The 21,180-nt window shown below is 41.7% G+C and overlaps 1 protein-coding gene and 1 long non-coding RNA gene across 2 annotated transcripts in view; one reads left to right on the top strand and one right to left on the bottom strand.

Annotated features, from left to right (window-relative positions):
- Positions 1-21,180, top strand: part of DENND1B (DENN domain containing 1B) — a 244,302-nt gene that overhangs the window by 215,136 nt on the left and 7,986 nt on the right. Inside the window, 1 exon segment of the mRNA XM_021064483.1 lies at positions 20,352-20,431. Coding sequence (XP_020920142.1) covers positions 20,352-20,431 — 80 coding nt within the window.
- Positions 19,126-21,180, bottom strand: part of LOC102165783 — a 56,864-nt gene continuing 54,809 nt past the window's right edge. Inside the window, exons 4-5 of the long non-coding RNA XR_002336246.1 lie at positions 20,269-20,585; positions 19,126-19,404 (exon numbers count right to left, since the gene is read on the bottom strand). This is a non-coding gene — a long non-coding RNA (uncharacterized LOC102165783). The remainder of the gene's footprint in view (positions 19,405-20,268; positions 20,586-21,180) is intronic.

Raw genomic sequence — 21,180 nt, 5'->3', positions numbered from 1 at the left:
CAGTTGCTCATGGAAGAACGTCATCGGCCCCCGAGTTGGGCGTTAATCCTAGGTTCTGTCCCTGGCCAAGGAAGCAGGAAGCGGACCGTGTGCCCACGATGCTGGGAGGCTGCTAAGTGGGAACAGGGACAGCACATCTCAGAGAAGGGGCTTTAAGGACTGTGACAACATCTCAGAGACTTCTACTGCTTCTCATTGTATAATGCTCTTTGCCTTTAAAAAATCATCTTTGCAAAAGAAGAGAAAAAAGAAAAATCTACGTTTTTGTGTAGTCAAAGGCTAGATCTTTGTTCCGCAAATCCGAAGCATGGCAAGTTGAAAGTCAGCTGACCGCAGAGGTCTTCTGTTCTCCCAGGAGAGATGAACCACTTACCCAAAAAAGGAGCTCAGCAAAGTCAGCTTAGAATACAGTATTTGCATTTGGGCAAAGAAATCAAGAAGGATCAGGCATAGATCGTCTACTGCCTTTTTTGTGGTCTCACATTGCAGAAGTTCCTTGGTTCACTTTTTGGAGATAATCCAGTTACATTGATGTAATCAAAATCTCATCCAGTACATGGTGGAGGAGACAGCTGATGCTAGAGCCATCCATGTGCATATGTTTTATGATGATTCCAAAATCCATAAGTTCTACTCCTCTCTCTCCAAGTGTGATCATATTGGGGTCTGAGCACATTAAGATTTTCAATTAAATATAGATGCAATCCTGGGACTAGTTAGATGTGGTTAAAGAAAGAATGCAGATGTCAAGAAATATGTCAGAGACACTAATTTTTATCTATTTATTTATATTCTGACTATTTCCAAAAATAAATTTATATCTTACAAAGAATCAAAGAATTAAAATTCATTTACTTAGATGAGCTTCAAAGCAGAGAGGAAGGAAGTGCAGTAAGATGCTAAGGCCCTGCCCTTGCTTAGCAGCCACAGTGAAGAGAACAAACACAGCTCCCTTGGATTCACGATGCTCAAAGATTAAAAAGCTGTTTGGAGGTGCACACCACCCAGGAAGCAGGGCTGGGTGCACAGATGACGTCAGGGCCAGAGCTCACAGCAGGGGGGAGAAGGGAGGATGTACCTGGTGAGACGCGGACCCTGTTTTAGGAAACGGGAGTCGGTTTTCTTTGTTTGGTCTCTCCCCTGAGGTCTCTGTAATATAAAACACTCAGGCAGGTCAGAACCTCTGGGAGACCCCTCAGCTTTCTCGCCGTTGGCTTAGCTTTCACGTGAGAGTTGAGAGCTGCTTAAAAAATTGAAAAAGGCTACAAGCAGAAATAAACTCGGAATACGCTCTTTCCTTCCTTCTCTCACTCACGTCAGTCTGGCCTCTCAGAAGGAACATGTCCTGGGTCCTGTCTTATAACTGATGGTTTGCATAACCAGATTCTCTTAGTAGACTTGCTATTGGTAAATTCAGTTACCTGAAAGCAAGATTCTCTAGGGACCTATGGGATCTGGTGATCCAAATAATTTGTATGTTCTTACTTCTCAATTGTTATGGAGTTGAAATAATATTAAAGTGCCCTAGAGAAACCTGGGAGAACATGAGGAAAAGAGACAGTTCCTTGATTAACAAGCTGTGTATGTTTGTGTGTACTACGTGATTAACTGAAAACTCCCAACAACCCAAGCAGAGTGGGACCTATTACCCCCATTTTTCAGATGTAGAAACAGAGGAGCAAAGGGATTAAGAAATGTGCCCAACATGAGGAGATGTCACTATTAGAGAAATGCAGGTCAAAACTGCAATGAGGTACCACCTCTCACCTGTCAGAATGGCCATCATTTAAAAGTCCACAAACAATAAATGCTGAAGAGAGTGTGGAAAAAAGAACCTTCCTGCACCATTGGTAGGAATATAAATTGGTACAACCACTATGGAAAATAGAATGGAGGTTCTTAAGAAATTAAAAATAGAACTGCCACATGATCCAGTAACCATACTCCTGGACATATATCCAGACAAAACTATAATTCAAAAGATACATGCACCCCTCTGTTCATACAGCCTTATATACAATAGCCAATACATGGAAGCAACCTAAATGGCCATCTACAGATGAATGGATAAGAGAGATATGGTACATATATACAGTGGAATACTACTTGGCCATAAAAAAGAAAGAATGCCATTTGCACAACATGGATGGACCTAGAGATCATCACACTAAGTGAAGTCAGAAAGACAAACACCCTAAGATATCACTTACATGTGGAATCTAAAATATGGCACAGATGAACTTAATTTATAAAACAGAAACGGACTCACAGACTGAGACCAGACCTGTGGTTGCCAAGAAGGAGGGGGTATGGGAGAGTGATTGAGAGTTTGGGATTAACAGATGCAAACTGTTTTAAATAAAATGAATAAACAACAGGGCCTATGGTATAGCACAGAGAAATAATAAAAAAAAAAAAAAAAAAAAAAAAAAAAAAAAAAAAAAAAAAAAAAAAAAAAAAAACTATGTATAGACAGAGAATATATTCAGTATCTTATAATAAACCATAGTGTAAAAGAATATGAGTGCGTATAACTAAATCACATTGCTGTATAGCAGAAACATGACATTTAAGCGAACTCTACTTCAATGAAATTTTTTTAAAAAGTCCCCAAAGTTCTGCAGATAATAAATAGCAGAGTAAGGATTGCAGAGAAAACAGACTGATTTCTGGAATGTCGGCCCGTATTCGCCACCACTTCCTGCCTCTGCATCAAGCAGAGTGCTCGTAGAAGAGGGCCGTTAGATGAGTTCCCCTTGTGGCTCAGCAGGCTAAGAACCCAGCATAGTGTCCATGAGGATGCGGTTTGATCCTGGCCTCACTCAGTAGGTTAAGGATTCAGCATTGCAGCAAGCTGTGGTGTAGGTGGCAGATGCAGCTCAGATCTGGTGTTGCTGTAGCTGTGGTGTAGGCAGCTCTGATTCGACCCCTAGCCTGGGAGCCTCCATATGCCGTGAGTACAGCCCTAAAAAGCAAATGAACAAAAAAACCACAAGGAGTTCCCTTCGTGGCTCAGTGGTTAACGAATCTGACTAGGAACCATGAGGTTGTGGGTTCGATCCCTGGCCTTGCTCAATGGGTTAAGGATCTGGCATTGCCGTGAGCTGTGGTGTAGGCCGGCAGCTACAGCTCCGATTCGACCCCTAGCCTGGGAGCCTCCCTTTGCCTCGGGAATGGCCCTCAAAAAGGCAAAAAGACAAAATTAATTAAAAAAAAAAAAAACCCACAAGAGGGCTGTTGGAGGCAAAGGTATGGAGTTTACAGCCAGAAAGACTTGACATTGGAGAAGGTACAAGCACAGAGTATGGAGCAAACACAACTACATTTTTATATTCCTGAATTTCCACATCTGTGAAGTGGTAGTAACAATAGATGTCATTTCCTAGGAGGCTGTAGGCGTTATAGACAATGTATATAATGCATCTGCCACACAGGAGGCATTATAGACTATGTAGTACGTCTGCCACACAGTAGGCATTATAGACAATGTATGTAGCACGTCTGCCACACAGTAGGCACTAATTGCCAGCTCTGCTGAAACACACTTACCTTGAGCTTTAGGTCTTTTATAGCAGCGGCAGCATCTGACTCTCTTCTACTTTGCCTCAGTTATTTCTGGTCACTAATAATCCTGCAGTTGGTGAAGCACTGGGGACCCTAAAATTGTCTTCATTCTAAGCAGAGATACCTTTAATCCCAGTTTATGATTTGGAAAGAAATAATACAGATTTTTTTTAAACCAAGAAACCACTTATAATTTTATAAGACTTAAATATGCCATTTTATTGTCATACAAATATTTATCTAAATAAAGATCATGGACTCGACTCATCCCATTCCTGGCCTGTTAGCTTGTCCATTTGAGAAGTCAGTCTCGCTGTATAAAGAACTTGACATTTCTAGTTTTTCCAGCTAGACTTGTGTAAATGAAACACTTTATTTTCATCCATTTTTCAAAAGAGAAAAATATACTTTGGTCATTTAAATTCCAAGAATGTATTTTAAAGTAAAAAAATAAACTTTTGTAATCTGATGTACTATAGAAAAGAACAGACATGAAAATACTGTTTTACACTTATGTTCCATTACTTAGCTTATTTTTGAAATAGATTGTGAATCTCTATCTGCTCCCAACAAACCGTACTTGTGTGTGTTGGTCGGCTAATTAGTATGGTTATTTCCCGTTTTGTTGATGAGGCTTAAATAAATGTCAAGGGTACAGCCATGAAGAGCTCCCAATTAGGCTTCACATTTGTAAAACCCAACCCTTTCCCTTTTGTGTAAAGATGACAGTTGCAGCAGCGGCCCCGGCCTAACAGGACTCCAGGGAAAGGCTTGTCCTCTCATTTCCCTGAAAACAGGGCCGCTGGGGTCCAGGGAGAACACCGCCACTGGTCACGGTGTGCAGAACTGGTTTAATCTTGACTGCATACTTACTTTCTTTCATCAATCGAGAACAAAACACCATAGACTTAGTGAACAATCTCTAGACTGTGTGTCATCTAACATTGTTTTACAATATTTACATGTAAAAATGTATTGGAATTTTCTAAGAATGAGAAGTTAACGAGCAAAATTAATATGAACCTAAGATACTGCTCCATGTTTGGTAATATTAGCCATTCTTAATGTACTCTAAGGAATTGTAATATGTATGTGTTGTCTGCATGTTTCCATCTCTCTCTCTGTCTCACACACACACACACACACACACACACACACTAGTGAACGCTGAGCGGGAGCAGAGCTGTGTTACATACAAGTCAGCATTAACAGATGGATGGCCCTAAGCAAGCAAAACCACTGCAGCCAAACCTAGTGAAAGTGGAGGATTGAAGCTTTTTGTTGTTAAGCCCCATTAAAACCCTGGCACACATATCACTCTTAACTATTTCATGTCTGAGACAAGGAGCAATCCACTCAGCTTTATTTTCAAACTATCCAATTAATTATGTAAAAGCTGCATGAGAAAATATGAATGGAGTTATTTTTGCATTTGTACCATAAAATAAAGTGTGCAACTGTTGATAAATACTCACACTTGGAATGTGGTCAAGACTTTAACAAACCAAATACGATGTTTACAAATAGAAATATGTGCAGTCCTCAGTTTCTCCTAATAAGACCAAGTAGTATGAAACTAGTGGCCATTTATCCTATTTTTCATATGCATTCACATGTAGACCAATTGTCCTTTTGAGTTCAGAAATGAAGATGTTTGTATCATAAAAAATGGTCTATGTGATTTTTCCGTTTTTTACCCATTATGTGAGGTGATATGTGCACTTCAAATGAAACTATTCTTTTTGAGTCCTTATGTATTTATTGGTTTATAAATCATACTGATTTGGAATACAGCACAACAGCAGTGAGCTCATTTTATAACTGATGAGCAATGTAATTTCATCTTTAAAGTGTGTGCTTAGAAATTCTACATGCCTTTCTGACAGGTAGAGACTTGCAAGTAAGACATTTCAAAGCCACATTTGAATGGAATACCAGTATTAAGCATCTTTTAAATGTGAGCAATCAGGTAGTTTATGTTTTTTCTGATAGCAAATCACATATTTTAAATACTTCCGGAAGTTCCTTTATGGTGCAGAGGGTTAAGGATCTAGTGTTGTTGCTGCTGTGGCACGCCGAAACTGCGACATGGGTTTGATCCCTGGCCGGGGAACTTCCACATGCTGCAGGTGTGATCAATAACAAAAATAAAATACTTACAATGAAATTGTTCCTGTGAAATTTATAAAAACCTAGATTCTCTAAATTATTTAGTTCCTAAGTATAGTAAAGGGATATTCACACCCAGTAAGGTGGTTTAGAGTATTATGTTTGTGACATACTGTTTTTTCATTCAAATTAAGTAGAACCTGGGAATAAAATGCATGTAATTAAGGATAGTGTTTCTTGTTCAGGTGACACAACAGATTTCAGAAAGTGACACACATGTTGGGATCTTTTGAAAATACAGTCCGTTGAATATTGCTGTAGTGGTCGTCAGGAAAGAAATGCACAGTCATTGCTTTACACTTCTGACCGAGAAAAAAATGACCGTAAATCACAATGAGAAAAATAACTGTGACCTCAGAGAAGGGGGAGGAATGTGCATGTGAAGGAGGAGGTCCAGAAAATTGGAAAAAACACTTAACATAAATCTTACAAAATAATCAAGTTTAACCAAATTGTGGTAAGCCAAAAAACAAAACAAAACAAAAAACCCCACGTACTTTATTTTATCCCTGTTTACTTTGGCTTACTATTGAGAATCCTGTTATTACAGTTAAGCTAAAACGTTGAAATAAAGAGATCAGAAAGTATTAGTGAAGTATTAAAATATGAATTTCAAATGATGAAATGTTTTTTAAAGTAATTTAGGTAAATGTGTTTCTCATAAAAGTTGCAGACAAAAATACTGCCTAACGAAAACAGGGTTTAGCAACCTTTGTCCAAAAGGTCACTTTGTCACATAACGTGTATTTAGTCTACTTTATACTCATGTCACTAATTTATAAAATTGATCATTTAAGTCCAGTTTGAAAATAGGGGTACCATCTTGCTGTCTTAAAGTTATTTTCCCCTGTTGTTTTCTGTTGAAATAGTATTTCCAACATGTCAAATTTGATCATAAATCTGTGGCCCACCACCCCCTCCCCCAAACCCCAGTTATGGATTGCAAGGGTGCCCTCTAGTGAGCAGGATGGAATATTTCCTTTCCTTGAAAGATGTTTGCACCAGACAAAATCTATCATTAGAAAATGTGCCTTTCTCTTTTAGAAACACAATGCACATATGAGACATTTACATCGTCATGGAATTTCCCAGGAACATTATTCCTTCAAAGACATAATTCAAAACCAACTCCTTCTTTGAGCAGCTGGCCAGGACTTCAATTTTATTTTTATTTATTTATTCATTTTTGTCTTTTTGCCATTTCTTGGGCCGCTCCCTCGGCATATGGAGGTTTCCAGGCTAGGGGTCGAATCGGAGCTGTAGCCGCAGGCTACGCCACAGCCACAGCAACGCGGGATCCGAGCCGTGTCTACAACCTACACCACAGTTCACGGCAACGCCGGATCGTTAACCCACTGAGCAAGGCCAGGAATTGAACCCGCAATCCCATGGTTCCTAGACAGATTCGTTAACCACTGAGCCACGACGGGAACTCCCAGGACTTCAATTTTAAAATGTTCAGCTCTGCCACACAAAACCTAGTGTATTCAACAGACATGTGTAAACATGCTCCCTCTATTTTCTGAGAGGTTTTTAGGCTGAAATGTACCTCTTGAATGTTATCATTTTTCCCTTCATATTTATTGCCACAAAGGGCTCTGTCATTTATCACCAAGTCTTGAAACAAAAACAGATACTTAAATTTTCACTTAGTAAATATACTACTACCATTCTAGACTTTACATCAGTAATCAGTCGCAGCACTACTATCTTTCTGTTGAACTTTGTGAGAGTTTTTCTTGTTACATCTTTAATTATTTTAGGAGCTTTTGGGGACATTAACAGCAGGTATTCCAGAAGGACCCAAGTTTTATAGACAGATTCTTATTTCCTCCCAGGTGTCCTGGGATACGGAAAGGATGGTTTTCTTCCCGTTCTGTGTATAAGACCTGCCTTTAAGGTTGGTCAGAGATCAGTGGTAGCGTTGATGAAAGGAAAAGCCAGTCTTGTCTTTGTAGGGGTTACTGCCGCTGCTGGTTCTCCCGAGAGAGAAATTGCCAGGAATGTCAATAGATGTGTAACTACAAGAATCTTATTATAATTTGACCTGGGTTTAAGTCTCTTACGCATGGTTATGGTTCCTGATATGGAACATAAAGTGTTAGCATAATAGCATAAATATCTGAAGTTACAAAATAGGACTGTTTTGTATATGCAGCCTTCTCTGGAAGTTCTTATAGTTTTTCTAACATTCGAGTCTCATCCTGGTTATTTGCAGGATGCTCTTGCCTCTTTGCCTTCATCAGTGTCTGTGACATTAGTAAAACAACGCTTTTGAGACCAAAATACAGTTGCAGTTTCTGTGACGATTCTTGCTACGTTCAGTCCTGAAACCATCTGGAGACTCTGTCCACTCGTACACATTTATGCTAATGATACATTGATGTGGTAATCTGAAAAATAAAATCCAGCTCTAGTTATTTTATAAATTACGCATTTTAATCCATAGCTGTGTAGTTTTTAGAAACACAGTTTATTAAAATGATAGGCAATGATATGGTTCTGTTAATCAATGTTGACTTTTTCATCACTGACTCCAGTTAGAATAGTTATCTTCACATCAGCTGATGAAAGGAATCAAACTCTAGGTTTTATTGAAAATACAGTAGACTTGTGTATTAAGAAACCTTTTAAAATGTTGAAATATTGAAATCCTGTCAGCAAAGGTAAAATTGCAAACAGTTTGCCATTTATCAAGGGAATTATTTATTTATTTAGCTTTGAGAATAATGTCTTAATAGTCTTATGCAATTTCTTGTATTTATACTTCATAATCTTTCAGAGTTGAAAAGTTACTGCAAGCGCTCTGTTAAAAAAGTTGCATTTTCAAATATCGAAGAAGAGAAAATGAAACAATAAATATTAAATATTTCTGGTATTTTAAATATTTCTGGTTAACACGATGACTTGGCATTTGAACAGTCCTTAAACGGCGGCTTCAGGAAAGCATTAACAGTTCACAGCCATGTCGCACGTGAAACGGGGAACGACGGGACCTCCTCTCCTTGACCACGGCAATGAGGGAGAGTCCTTGAGAATGGCTGGTACCGTGTTGCCCTTGGAGGGGTGTTTACACGGTCTCTGATCCACCGTGGAGAAACGCATTTTGAAGTACTGCATTTCCGAATGATTTTGATACCTCATTTTGCCAAACTAAACTTCCTAAAGGAAGTCAGAACCACTAAAGGAAACTTCCTAACCTCCGTACAAGGACGTTCATAAAAGGGTCAGTTCTGATTTCAAATATTACATCTCTAAAATCCAATACAAAGATTTCTTTAGTCTAATTCTAGAATAGTTCTCAATTTAATATTCATTAAAATAAGCTTCCAAGAATACAATTAGTAGTGCAGTGTGGACCAAATGGCAGCACCATAGTGGAGAGTATACCAGATTCAGTCCAATAAAAACTACCTGTCTTTCTGCAGCTGTCAAGGCCATGGACCTCCTCTGAACATGGCTGTGTGCTAGGCCTGCTTTCAAGGTCACTTACTTCCTTTTAGCATTTGTAAATGACTATCATTTACAAATTCCGAATGACTTCTCTTTCATTGACCTCTCTGTATACTCTTCCTTTTCACTTCTCCTTTTTCCTTCCTCTTTTTATGTCTTTTAGGGCCACACCGGTGGCATATGGAAGTTTCCAGGCTAGGGGTCAAATCAGAGCTGCAGCCTCTGGCCTACACCACAGCCACAGCAACGCCAGATCCTTAACCCACTGAATGAGGCCAGGGATGGAACCCACGTCCTCATGGATGCTAGTTGGGTTCATTAACCACTGAGCTATGATGGGAACTCCCACTTTCTTTTTTTTTAGGGCTGCACCCATGGCATGTGGAGGTTCCCAGGCTAGGGGTTGAATCGGAGCTGTAGTTTGATGTAGTCACACTTGTTGTTTTTTTTACTTTTGTAGCTTGTGCTTGTCATAACCACAAAATCGGTATCAAGCCTAATGACAGGGAGTCTCTCCCCATGTTTTCTATTCTAGGAGTTTTATGGTTTCAGGTCTTACATTTAAGTCCTTAACCCTTTTAAGTTAGCTTTTTCTGAGTGATGTAAGATTAGATTCATGCAATTTAATTATTTTTCATGTGAATATCCAGTTTTCCCAACACCAGTTATTGAATAGACTGTCCTCCTGGCATTGAATATTATTGACTCCCTTGTCAAATATACTTAACAATAAGTTTATTTGGGTTTATTTCTGGGCTTGTGATTCTGTTCCATTGATCCTTGTATCTGTTTTCATACAATGCTATATACTGTTTTGATTACTATAACTTTGTAATATAGTTTGAAAGCAGCCCATTCCACTTCATTGGTTCAGCTTTGTTCTTTCTCAAGATTGATTTGGTTATTTGGGATTTTTTGTAGATCTGTGCATGTATTAGGATTATTTTCCTATTTCTATGAAAAATAGCAGTAGAATTTCAATAGTAATTGCATTGAATGTATAGATGGCTTTGGGTCATATGGACATTTTAACAGTGTTAACACTTTGTGTCCATGAACACAGAATATCTTTCCATTTATTTGTATCTTCTTCAGTTTCTCTCATCAGTGTCTTGAAATGTTTGCTTATAAATCATTCACTTCCTCAAATTCATTGCTACGTATTTTGTTGTTTTGATGCAACTGTAAATGAGACTGTCTTTATTTCTTCTTCAGTTAATCATTGTTAGAGCACAGAAATGCCAGTTTAGATAATTGATCTGCTCATGAGCCCATCAAAAGAATATTTTTATATCATTTTTTAAAATTTTTCTGTCATTCACTCGACACACATCCCATCTGTTTACGCATATTGTCCTTCTTTTTACTTTGTTCTTACTTTTCACATCTGGTAGTTCTTGAGGGATGAACCCCATGTGAAAGAGCAGCAGAGAATAAGTTAAATAGAGATAGCAGGATGCTGTTAGTACAAGGGGCTGAATCCATCACAAGTTGAAGGGGTGGGGATTTGGCTGTGGACATGGCTGCCTGCAGGGCTGCTGTCCCCTTGTGTGTGGCACGCTTCCTGAGGAAGTGCTGGAAGGTTTGTCGAGTGTTCCTCCCTCACCCTCATCTGTCAGCAGTCCCTGTCCCCCGCCCCCAGCACCAGCCACGTGGTAGGTCGCTCAGAGCTTACACCCCCTCCCTTAGCAGTTAACTTCTGTATCTCCTTACCTGGTCCTAAGCCTCCGGGGTTCCCTGTGCCCTGGTCCAGCTCCTGTCTTAGGCCGTGTGCACCCCCGTGCTCAGGCATGGGGCTTTCCCAGCACCCCTCCTCTCCTTCCCGTTGCAGGTAAACTTCCTCTCATCTGGGCTTGGTCTTGGGCTGTTTGCAGGCTGCCCGCCCCTCCCTGGTGGTGGAAGACTCCTGCCTGGTTTCCATGTGCCCTCCTGTCCCTGGGGTACAGAGGTTGTGCTTCTGCACCTCCCCCGTGATCTGCCAGCAGCACAGGGCTCTGGCTGTGACAATCCCTGGGGCTTGGTGCTTGTGTGGGCAGCAGGCTCTCCCTCCTGCAGGCGTGCACCCGAGGGGGTGCTTCCCGTCTCTGGTCCCCAGTCCTCCTCTGCCGCGCCGGCTGCTAGAGTTGCCTTACTTGGCAAATGAAATTATAGGATTTTACGTGTGGTAAAGAGCTTGTGAGTGCAAACACCACTTGTCCTTGAGACTCCCAGCTCCCCCAAACCAATGCACGAGTCCACACTTGGTCTTTAAGACTATGGCATTCTAGCACGTCTTCTTCCCGGTTGATGTGCCACCTGCCACGTGCGTGTGCGCACGCGGATAAAAAATAGATGAAAGGATGAAATAGCTCATGCTTCTTATCTCCCCTTGGAAGGGCTTATAACTCTGTGGAGTTCCTTTTACTTGGTTGCGTTACAACTCAGCATTCTGATAGGTTCAAGAAAATTTATGGATTTTTTTTAAGACCATCCCGCTTTTTTTTCTCTTTGTTAGAATGGGAGTCGACATTCTTTCGCTGCGTCTTGCATTCAAAATGGGAGCGGAATTAGAAGCAAAGTAATTAAAAAGATAGGATTCTTGTTGTCAAGGACTTGCTAAGACAGGAATGTGTTCAAAAAACACTTTCATAAGAGTACGTGTCAGGTGATAGCTGAGTGACAGCGAATAGTGAACAAAGCTGGCAGAGAAGGCGAGGGGGCTGTGGACCGGGAGCGCTGGTTAAGGGTCTTGGATGTGTCTGGACCACTTCAGAGTCTTCCTGCCTGAACTCATCTCACACAGCACTCACCTGCTCAGAAACAGAATTCTGATGCTTCTGTTCAGTCTTGTTTCCTTAGCCTCCATCGCCTGAATTCGTCAGACCTCACCAAACTTGCATCATGTTAAGCTCTTGCCCTGACAGAAATAGCTCCAGAAAAGTGTGTTAACCTGCCTGCCATTTCACCCACCTGGACGTCAACACCCGTGATCATTCTGTAACTACCACCTGTTTTTAACACGAGGTTCAAATTTGCCCTTTTGAGCAAGTCTCGGGTGAATTCTCAGACCTGTATTTCCTCTGCGTCTCTGAGGGCTGACTGTCTGGTGTGATTGTGGGGAGAAGAGTTGGGATCAGGGAGCCAGAGCACCCGGGTTGGAGGCTGAGCTCTGACATGATCTAACCTTGCCCGAGAGACCTGACTTCATCAAGCTTTCGGTTCCCTAATATATAAAACCGAGAAAAGGCTCACCCACATTTGTGGTAAAGCCGTTCTTTAAAGTGTGCTGTATCAAACGTTCTAACACATTGAAGCAAGGCAGTCATGGGGAAGTCACTTTCACTCTGTGCTTCCGTTAACATCTATACAAATTACAACCCACGTTTCTGAACCTCTTTTCAAATTGTAAACCACCAGGTATTTTTAAGGTATTGACATTATAATTCTGTGTGGTAGCTTTCTTTACAATGTGTCCTCATGTTATTTCATGCAGGTATTTTTTGGCTTAGGCTGCAAAATGCATACGCTCAGGGGGTTGCTCTATACTTTGGATAAGCAAGGTTACACTCTGGACCTCAGTTACTTCAGCTCTGAAATGGGGACAGCAGCACAGCGTACCTGCTTTCAAAAACTTGATCCAGTACAAGCACCTCAATTTTATGAAGTCGAAAAAAGTGTATTTCCCCATTCGTCTTTCTATATCCTTTCTTTTTCCCTGCCTGGCCCCTTCACCCCCATGAATGTCACCTTACCCAGCATTTTGCCTCAGTATTTGTCTGCCCTCTAGTGACAGAAGTGGTAACTGCAAGGTTCACAGGTTCCTGGAGCACCAGGGACCAGCCTCACGGTTCTCTGCTCTGATGTGCTTTTGGGAAACCGAGCTGGTGAAAAGGAAGAAGACGCTCACCTCGCTTGTTGTAGGTCATACAAACTCATTTCTTGACGCCTCGTCACACACGACGTTTGACGGTGCTGTGGCCTGGGCCGCCTGCCTCTGTCGCTCTCCTTGTGGGTCCGCTCTTTCCGCTGGTCTTCTCCGACCCTTCTGTCTGCCTCACTCAGCGTCTCGCCGTAGATTGAGCTGCTCTTGTAGGAAATGTCTCTAACAGATTTCATCCTACATCAATAGCCTTTTTCTGCCTTAGTATAGTATTTTCACATTCTCAGTAAGCATTCCTTGCTATGCAAGTACTTGTTACTTCCAGAATAATCTCTTTTTCACACATACTAGATGTGCATTCGACATTTTACATTTCCATGAAGGAAAATTTTTATTTCACATTTACGTGTGTGTCGAACCTGGTGGGAGTCCAGCTCAAGGTGTGTGACATCCAGGTAATTACCCATCTCATTTTTAATTCTTTGCATTAGAGGGATAGAAAATGCTGCTTATTTTGTTTTCTTATGATATCTTATTGTATCCACAAAATGTACCCTTTTTTGTGTAACACTGGCTCCCAAGAGAGGTGCAAATGCTAGTAGTTATTTGCTGGTTTGCACAGCCTCTGGGTCACCGTGAATGAATGACCATGGCTAAAGTTAGAGCTGCACCAAGCCTGTACCATTCAGAAACTTCCAAACCTCCTTACTGGTCCCAGAGTTTACCATTATTTATAGGATGCAGTTACAATTCCATGCTGTTAATATTATCAGTCTGCAACCTACTTCTTAGGAATGTTACCCCTTGACATGAATCATGATCAGTATTAATGGTCACATATAAGTTTTCATCTGTGATCAAAAACCTGAGTGCAGTTATATCCATACAAAGACTATGTTTATGTGTAACTGCTTCACTATATTCAGTATTTTGGCATTTTCACCGTGTCTTTTGAAACTCCTGAGAGAACATCTTTTTCTTTTCTTTTTTATGCCCCACAGCACGGAAGACAGTAGCACACGTATAGTAGGTGCTTAATGGGTGTTTGTGGCACGAAGAGATACAAAGAATTTTTTAAAATGAGATGTGGCTGCTACCTTATTTTCAAGGACCACACAGCGCAGCTTTCAGTAGGTCTTCAAATATTTGTTGAAGGAACAAAATAAAACCAGTGGATGGCTTTGTGTTATTCTCCATCATCGGGACCCGCCAGTCGGGTCTGTCCCTGCCTCCGTCTCCCCGTCTACTTCTCACTGCTCACTTTTTCCTGCTGGACCTCCGATGGCCCCCACTTTCCATAACCCTTCAGAAATGTGACTGTACCCAGCCTGCGCCTTCTTAGTGTATATCTGCCATCTAGTGATCCAAAGGGTAACTGCAGGATTAATGGGCCTTCTATAACCCTGTAACACAGGCTCTAACCCACAGGGTGCCCTTGGCATCTTTGAGTCCATGTGTTTGCCCTGATCGTCCCACCACAGGACCTTTGCACATTCGTTTCCTCTTTGTGTCATCTGCTTAATACCTGCTAACTTTCAGAGCTTTTCCTCAAACATCTTTCAGGGAAAGCCTTCCCTTAACCCCCCCCCCCCCCCCCGCCCCGGGCTAGGTCACATTCCTGGTGGCAGTCAGAGTTACGGCAGTTGGAGTTTTATGATTATTCAGTTTAACTCATGTTTCATTTACTAGACTATAATCTCCATGAGGTCAGGGAGCCTTGTTCTTGGTCGTCATCAGACCAGCATGTAGCCCAGCGCCTGGTACATAAAGACAGTTGCTTAATCTTTGTCGAATGAATGAATCTAACGCTCCGCTGTGCCTGTGGATGCTGATCATGCCTCCGACAGCCCGTTAGCAGCATGCTGTCTTCTCTACATTATCTATTTTATCAGTCTTTAAATTTACCCAAGTACCCAATAGCCCTACTATGTATGGAAGTATTCATTTATTCAGGAAAACACCAACTGCCTACTTTAAAGAATAATCTTTCATAAAAGGGTAGAACTCTGTCTTATTTGGCTCATTAGCTAAAGAGTAAACCAAGAAGATGTAAGAGACTGATGCAAAGGATCATCCAAAGAACAGACACCTCGACATCTGAGACAACTGAAACGTGTGTGCTTACAGACACCAAAACCATCACTAGTCCGCGTGGTACAAGCTGCATCTCTGTGGACAAGAAGCACTTGCGTCACTAGCAGTCTTCCTTCTGTCTCTGCAGGGCTACAAAGTGTCTGTGATGTGCAGACCTCAGAGCACCTCACAAGCCCACAGCAGCAGACAGCCCACATTCCTTGACAGGACACCAGTGACGTTGGGCCCATTTCAGTACCTTCCAGTTTTCCTGACAGTCTCCTCACTGTGTAGATTTTCTGCTCCTCTTCATTTAGTCTTGGAAGATTGTATGTATCTAGGAGTTTATTTCTTCTAGGTTGTCCACTTTGTTGGCATATAAGAGTTCATAAGAGTCTCTTATGATTCTTTATATTGGTTGTAGTTTCGCTTTCATTTCTAATTTTATTTGGGCCCTCTCTCTTTCTTGATGAGTTTGGCCAAAGGCTTATCGATTTCGTTTACCTTTTCAAAGAACCAGCTCTTTTTTCATTGATCTTTTCTGTTGTTTGTATAGCCTCTGTTTGTTTTTTGTTTTGTTTTTCCTGCTCTGATCTTTACTCTTTCCTTCCTTCTACTAACTTAGGGCTTTATGTATTCTTTTTCTAGTTTCTTTAGGTGTAGATTGTTCATAGGAGATTTTTTTTCCCTTGAGGTAAGTTTATGTTGCTACAAACTTCCCTCTTACAACTGCTTTTTCTGCATCCCATTGATTTCGGAATGTTGTTTTTTCACTTTCATTTGTTTCAAGGAACTTTTTTCTCTTTTCTCATTAACCCATTGGTTATTCAATAGCATATTGTTTAGTCTTGATGAATTTTGTTTTTTCCAGTTTTTGTCATACTTGATTTCTAGTTTCATACTGTTGTGGTCAAAAAGATGCTTGATATGATTTCAGTCCTCTTAAATTTATTGAAATTTTTTTTGTGGCCTAATATGTGATCTGTTCCCGAGAATGTTCTATGTTCCATGTGCTCTTAAATGTGTATCCACCTGGTGTAATGTGTTGTTTAAGGCCAGTGTTTCCTTATTTTCTGTCTGGATGATACACCCATTGCTGTAAGTGAGGTATTAAAGTCTCCTACCATTATTGTATTACTGTCAGTTTCTCCCTTTATATCTGTTAATAATTGTTCTATATGTTTAGGTGCTCCTTGTAGGGTGCATATATATTTACAAACGTTGGATCACCTTCCTGGATTGACCCCTTTATCATTATGCAGGGTGCTTTCTTTTGCTGTAGTCTTTCAGAGTCTATTTTGTCTGATATGAGTGTTGTTACCCCAGATTTTGTTTCCATTTGTGTGGAAACTCTTTGCATTCCCTCACTTTGAGTCTGTGTGTGTTTTCACATTTGAGTGAATCCCTAGTAGGCTGCGTATTGTATGGGTTTTGCTTTTGCATCAGTTCAGCCATTCTGTATCTTTTGATTGGAGTATTTAGGCTGTTTAAAGTGATTATTGATAGGTATGCACTTGCCATTTTGTTCATTGGTTTGTGGTTGCTTTTGTAGTTCTTCATTGTTCCTTCTTCCTCTTAGTCTCTCCTCTTGTGGCTTGATGGTTTTCTTTAGTGTTAAGTTTGGGTTTTTTTCCCTTCTTATTTTTTGTGTTATCTATTATAGGTTTTTGGTTTGTGGTTCCTCTGAGTTTCAGGTGTAACAACCTGTGTATACAGCAGTCTAAGTTGTTGGTTACTTAACTTCAAAGACATTCTTAAAACGCTGTATTTTTACCCCCTCCCACACACACACGTGCACACACATTTTTGGCACATTTTATATCTATGTTTGGGTATCTCTTACCTACTTATTGTAGGAAACAGCTGATTTTACTACCTCTTTTAACATCATTCCTGTTTTGTCAGTGCCTGATCCACTCACTGTGTTTAACTATGTTTGCTTTTACTAGTGAGATTTTTGTCATATATTTCCTTATTTCGAGTTGTGGCCTTTTCCACTTAAGGAAGTTCCTTTAACATTTCTTGTGTGGCTGTTCAATGGTGATGAACTTCTTTAGCTTCTTTTTGTCTGGGAAACTTTATTTCTACTTTAACTCTAAATGATAACCTTAGCAGGTAAAGTATTCGTGGTTTTAAAGTTTTTTTCCTTTCAGTTACTTTGACGATATCATACTTGTTCCTTCCGTCCTGCACATTTTCTGCTGTGCCGATGGTCTGTATGAAGGTTTCCTTGTATATAAATAGTATTTTTTCCTGATTTTAAATACTCTCTTTACCTTTTGACATTTTAATTTTGCTTGTCTTGTTTGGGTCTCTTTGGGCTCATCTTGTTTGATATTCTGTTTCTTTCTGGACTGGGATGGGCAGGCCTCCGGGTGCCAGGGAGATAGATGGAGAGAGTGTCAGAAAGGGCACCACTAGCACTGGGCCAGCTGGGAAGAGAATAATAATAAAAAAACAGTGCCCACCGGCACTCTGGCCCCTGAAGAAGGTTCTAACAGACCCTGCCGCCTCGACCCTCCCTGAAGTTAGTAAATCTACTTCACGTACCACCCAGGTGCTTTTCCAACCACGGCACCTGCCCTGGGACTCAGTGTGGTGTGTGTGTGTGTGTGAGCCCTTTACAAGCGGAATCTTGGTTCCCCACAGCTCCCCAGCTCTCCTGGATGTGAGCCGCACCAGATAGGGGGCTTATCTCCCCGTGCTGGTCCCCACCACCCCCATGTGGGGGCTCCATCCCCCCACTCCTGGGGGAGGACCTCTTGCTTATGGGTCCTTGTGAGCCTGTCCTGCCCCTCCCACCTGTCTCCACGGGTGTGTTCTCTGTCTCCTTAGATGAAGAGCCGTTCTGCTGGTCCTCAGGTCGTCCTCAGATGGCTCATCACATGTGTCATTGTAGTTTTATGTGTTTGTGAGATGAGATGCATTTGTGGCCGAGGCAAATGCAAGGTCTTTCTACTCTGCATCTCGGTCTGCTTTTTTGGGAACAGGTAACAAAAACTAAAAATTATTTTATTTTCTTGTGGGATAAACAGTTGATGTGATTCAAACATGCAGAAGTAAAGAGACGCTTCTCAGAATTCCCAGGCACCTTTGAGGACAGCTTCAACAATTGTCAGCTTGTGGTCAGTCTTATTTCCGTGCCAGCCTTACCATGGTCACTCCCCACCACTGGATTAATTTGAAGTAAATATCCAAGAGCATGTCATTTCGCCTGCAGGTATTTCAGGATACACCTGAAAAGATAATAAGAACTATTTCAAAGACACGATCATGGTATACTTCAAAGATGGGATAGAGTGAAGCTTGGGAAGAGTAGTAACTGTCATGGGTTGAGCCACATCAAATCTATGCAAACGATGATAACTTTTTAGGAACCCGCATGGCTTACCTCTAGAGACTGTTAGGACATGAGCTCATTGCTCTAAAAATGGTTAAATAAAAGGAAAGAATCAAGGAGCTATCCTGTTTTTCCCATACACACTGCATTTCAGGATAGCTAAATAGTTTTTTTTTTTATTTGTCTTTTTGCCTTTTCTATGGCCACACCCACGCATATGGAGGTTCCCAGGCTAGGGGTCGAATCAGAGCCAGAGCTGTAGTTGCCAAGCCTAGGCCAGAGCCACAGCAACGCAGGATCCAAGCCACGTCTGCAACCTACACCACGCTCACGGCCACGGCGGATGCTTAATGCACTGAGCAAGGCCAGGGATCGAACCCGTAACCTCATGGTTCCTAGTCAGATTCCTTAACCCCTGAGCCACCACGACAGGAACTCTGGGATAGCTAAATAGTTAATAAGACAGTTCTTTATAGAATGCCAACCAATAAATACAAAGGAGATGCTTCTGAAGAGCATAATTTTGAAGCTCCTGTTGAATAATGGATGTAGCCAGTGGTTATTACAGGATGCTAAAACCATCAAGTGAAAAGCTGATAAAATTTATGATGGGTGGACCAGCCACCCATGCCTGAGGCCATTAATCCACCTGAGAACCACAGAGCCGTCCAAACACCGCGTGTGTGTGTCTTCATGTGATAAGAAACACGATCAACACCTCAGGGACATTCTTGCCAAAAACAGAGGAGAAACCCAGACGCTGAAGCTCACCAAGCTTTGGATGTAACTGCCAGTCTTCAGGAAACGAGGGTGAACCACCTGTTAAAGGACACAACCGGCGTGAAAGCAGGGGACGGTGCCAGCGGTCATCATCCCTGAGACGCGACCTCCCGGCCACTTACGTGCCAACGTCGTTACAGTTCTGGTCCAAGCCGAGTAAAACATTCTGGGAAATAGGGAATATGAGACACTAAAGAGTAGTTATTAATGTGTTGTGTGTGGTCACGCTGTCTTGGTTGAGCTACAATGTATCTTTAGCTGTTAAAGACACGCAATGAAGTAGTTACAAGGGACATGATGGGCTGTCTAGGATTTGATTCAGAACCTTAATATTCAGTCTGTTACGTCCAGATTCAGCAGCCCTAACCTCACCTGAGAGCTTGTGAGAGAGGCAGAAACTCCAAACTTCCGTGAGAGCAGGACCTGCATTTTTACCAACCTCCACGTGGCTTAGATGGGTATTAAATTGAGAAGCACTGTCTTAAAACACTTGGTGTGAGGGAGAGCATGGGTGGGGGATAAAAGAAACAAGGCTGCAGAGTTCCCGCTGTGGCACAGTGGGTTAAGAGCCCAACTGCAGCAGCCCAGGTGCTGTGGAGACGCGGGTTCAATCCCTGGTCTAGCGCAGTGGGTTAAAGGATCTGGCATTGCTGAGGCATAGGTTGCAGCTGTGGTTCAGATTCGGTACCTGATCTGAGAACTTCCATATGCCTCAGGTGCGACCATAACATTTTTTTAAAAAAGAAAAGGTTGCAAATATTGATCATTATTAAACCTGGGGGAGAGGTGCACAGTGAAGTGATTGATTTTAGGTCAAATATTCCTAAATCAGGGACCAAGAACCTGGGAGATTGTGGATAACTGTACATTTTCATCCCCGTGACTTGGTTTTTGTTCATTGGTTCAAGTGGGAATAAGCATTGTGACACATGTCGCCTGATCACATCCTCCCCTTCTTCCTGCCTCGCCTGTCATGTTGGGTCATATTCAAAAGCCCTGGATGAATATTTCTTTTAAAAGTATTCCTTACCAAATCAAAGTTTTTTTTTGTTTTTTAATGTATGAAAGAGACATGTATTAACTACTAATGCTACGGTGTCGATTCCTCTCCAGCCACACGTCAGAAGGCCTCTTAAGAGCCTGGATGGAGGTCTGGGTGATGACGACGACGATGACATGGAAAGAGCAAGCAAGTGAGTCGCAGTCTGGGTGTTGTGTCAAGTGGTGTGGCTCAATGCCAGAGTCTTTAGGTCGCAGGAGGCATCTCGGAGATGAGACCTGCTCCGTGGCAGCATCCTCCAGCACAACATCCGGTGCCTGCCGAGAGTCTCACAGGGCCGTGAAGTCCTGGATAGGAAAGCAAGACACCCCTGACTTATCTTGTTCTTGAAAAGCAGTGATGCCTGCAGAAGGGATAGTGTTAAAGGGAAACCGGAAGCCCCCTTAGACCCTCCCCTGCTACTGAAAGGGGCGGGTTAAATGTGGGGAACGGCGGTGACAGTCCATTGAAACAGATCAGACGTGTGGGGTGGGACCTAAGTCGACGGCGCTATCAGAAGAGGAAAAATTAATGCAAAGTGTTAAGCATTAATTTTAACATAAGGGAAATAACGGTATACGTTGAACTTTTTAAACACATTTAAGATACTTGGGGATGACAAAATTGACATTCTTTTTTCTGCATTAAGTATATCTTTGTATATGTAAAGGAATATGCATTCTGTAAAATAATTGAACAGATAAAAGGAAATACTGAAAGGGACCTTGGACCATAGCAAACTTCCCAGGTGTTCAGTATGATTCTTTTTTTTTTTTTTGGGGGGGGGGTCTTTTTAGGGCTGCACCCGTGGCATACGGAGGTTCCCAGGCTAGGGGTTGAATAGGAGCTGCAGCTGCCGGCCTACACACAGCCACAGCAATACCAGATCCAAGCCGTGTCTGC

This window comes from Sus scrofa, chromosome 10 (genome assembly GCF_000003025.6).
Source record: "Sus scrofa isolate TJ Tabasco breed Duroc chromosome 10, Sscrofa11.1, whole genome shotgun sequence".
NCBI lineage: Eukaryota > Metazoa > Chordata > Mammalia > Artiodactyla > Suidae > Sus > Sus scrofa.
This window is presented reverse-complemented; position numbering and strand designations above follow the sequence as displayed.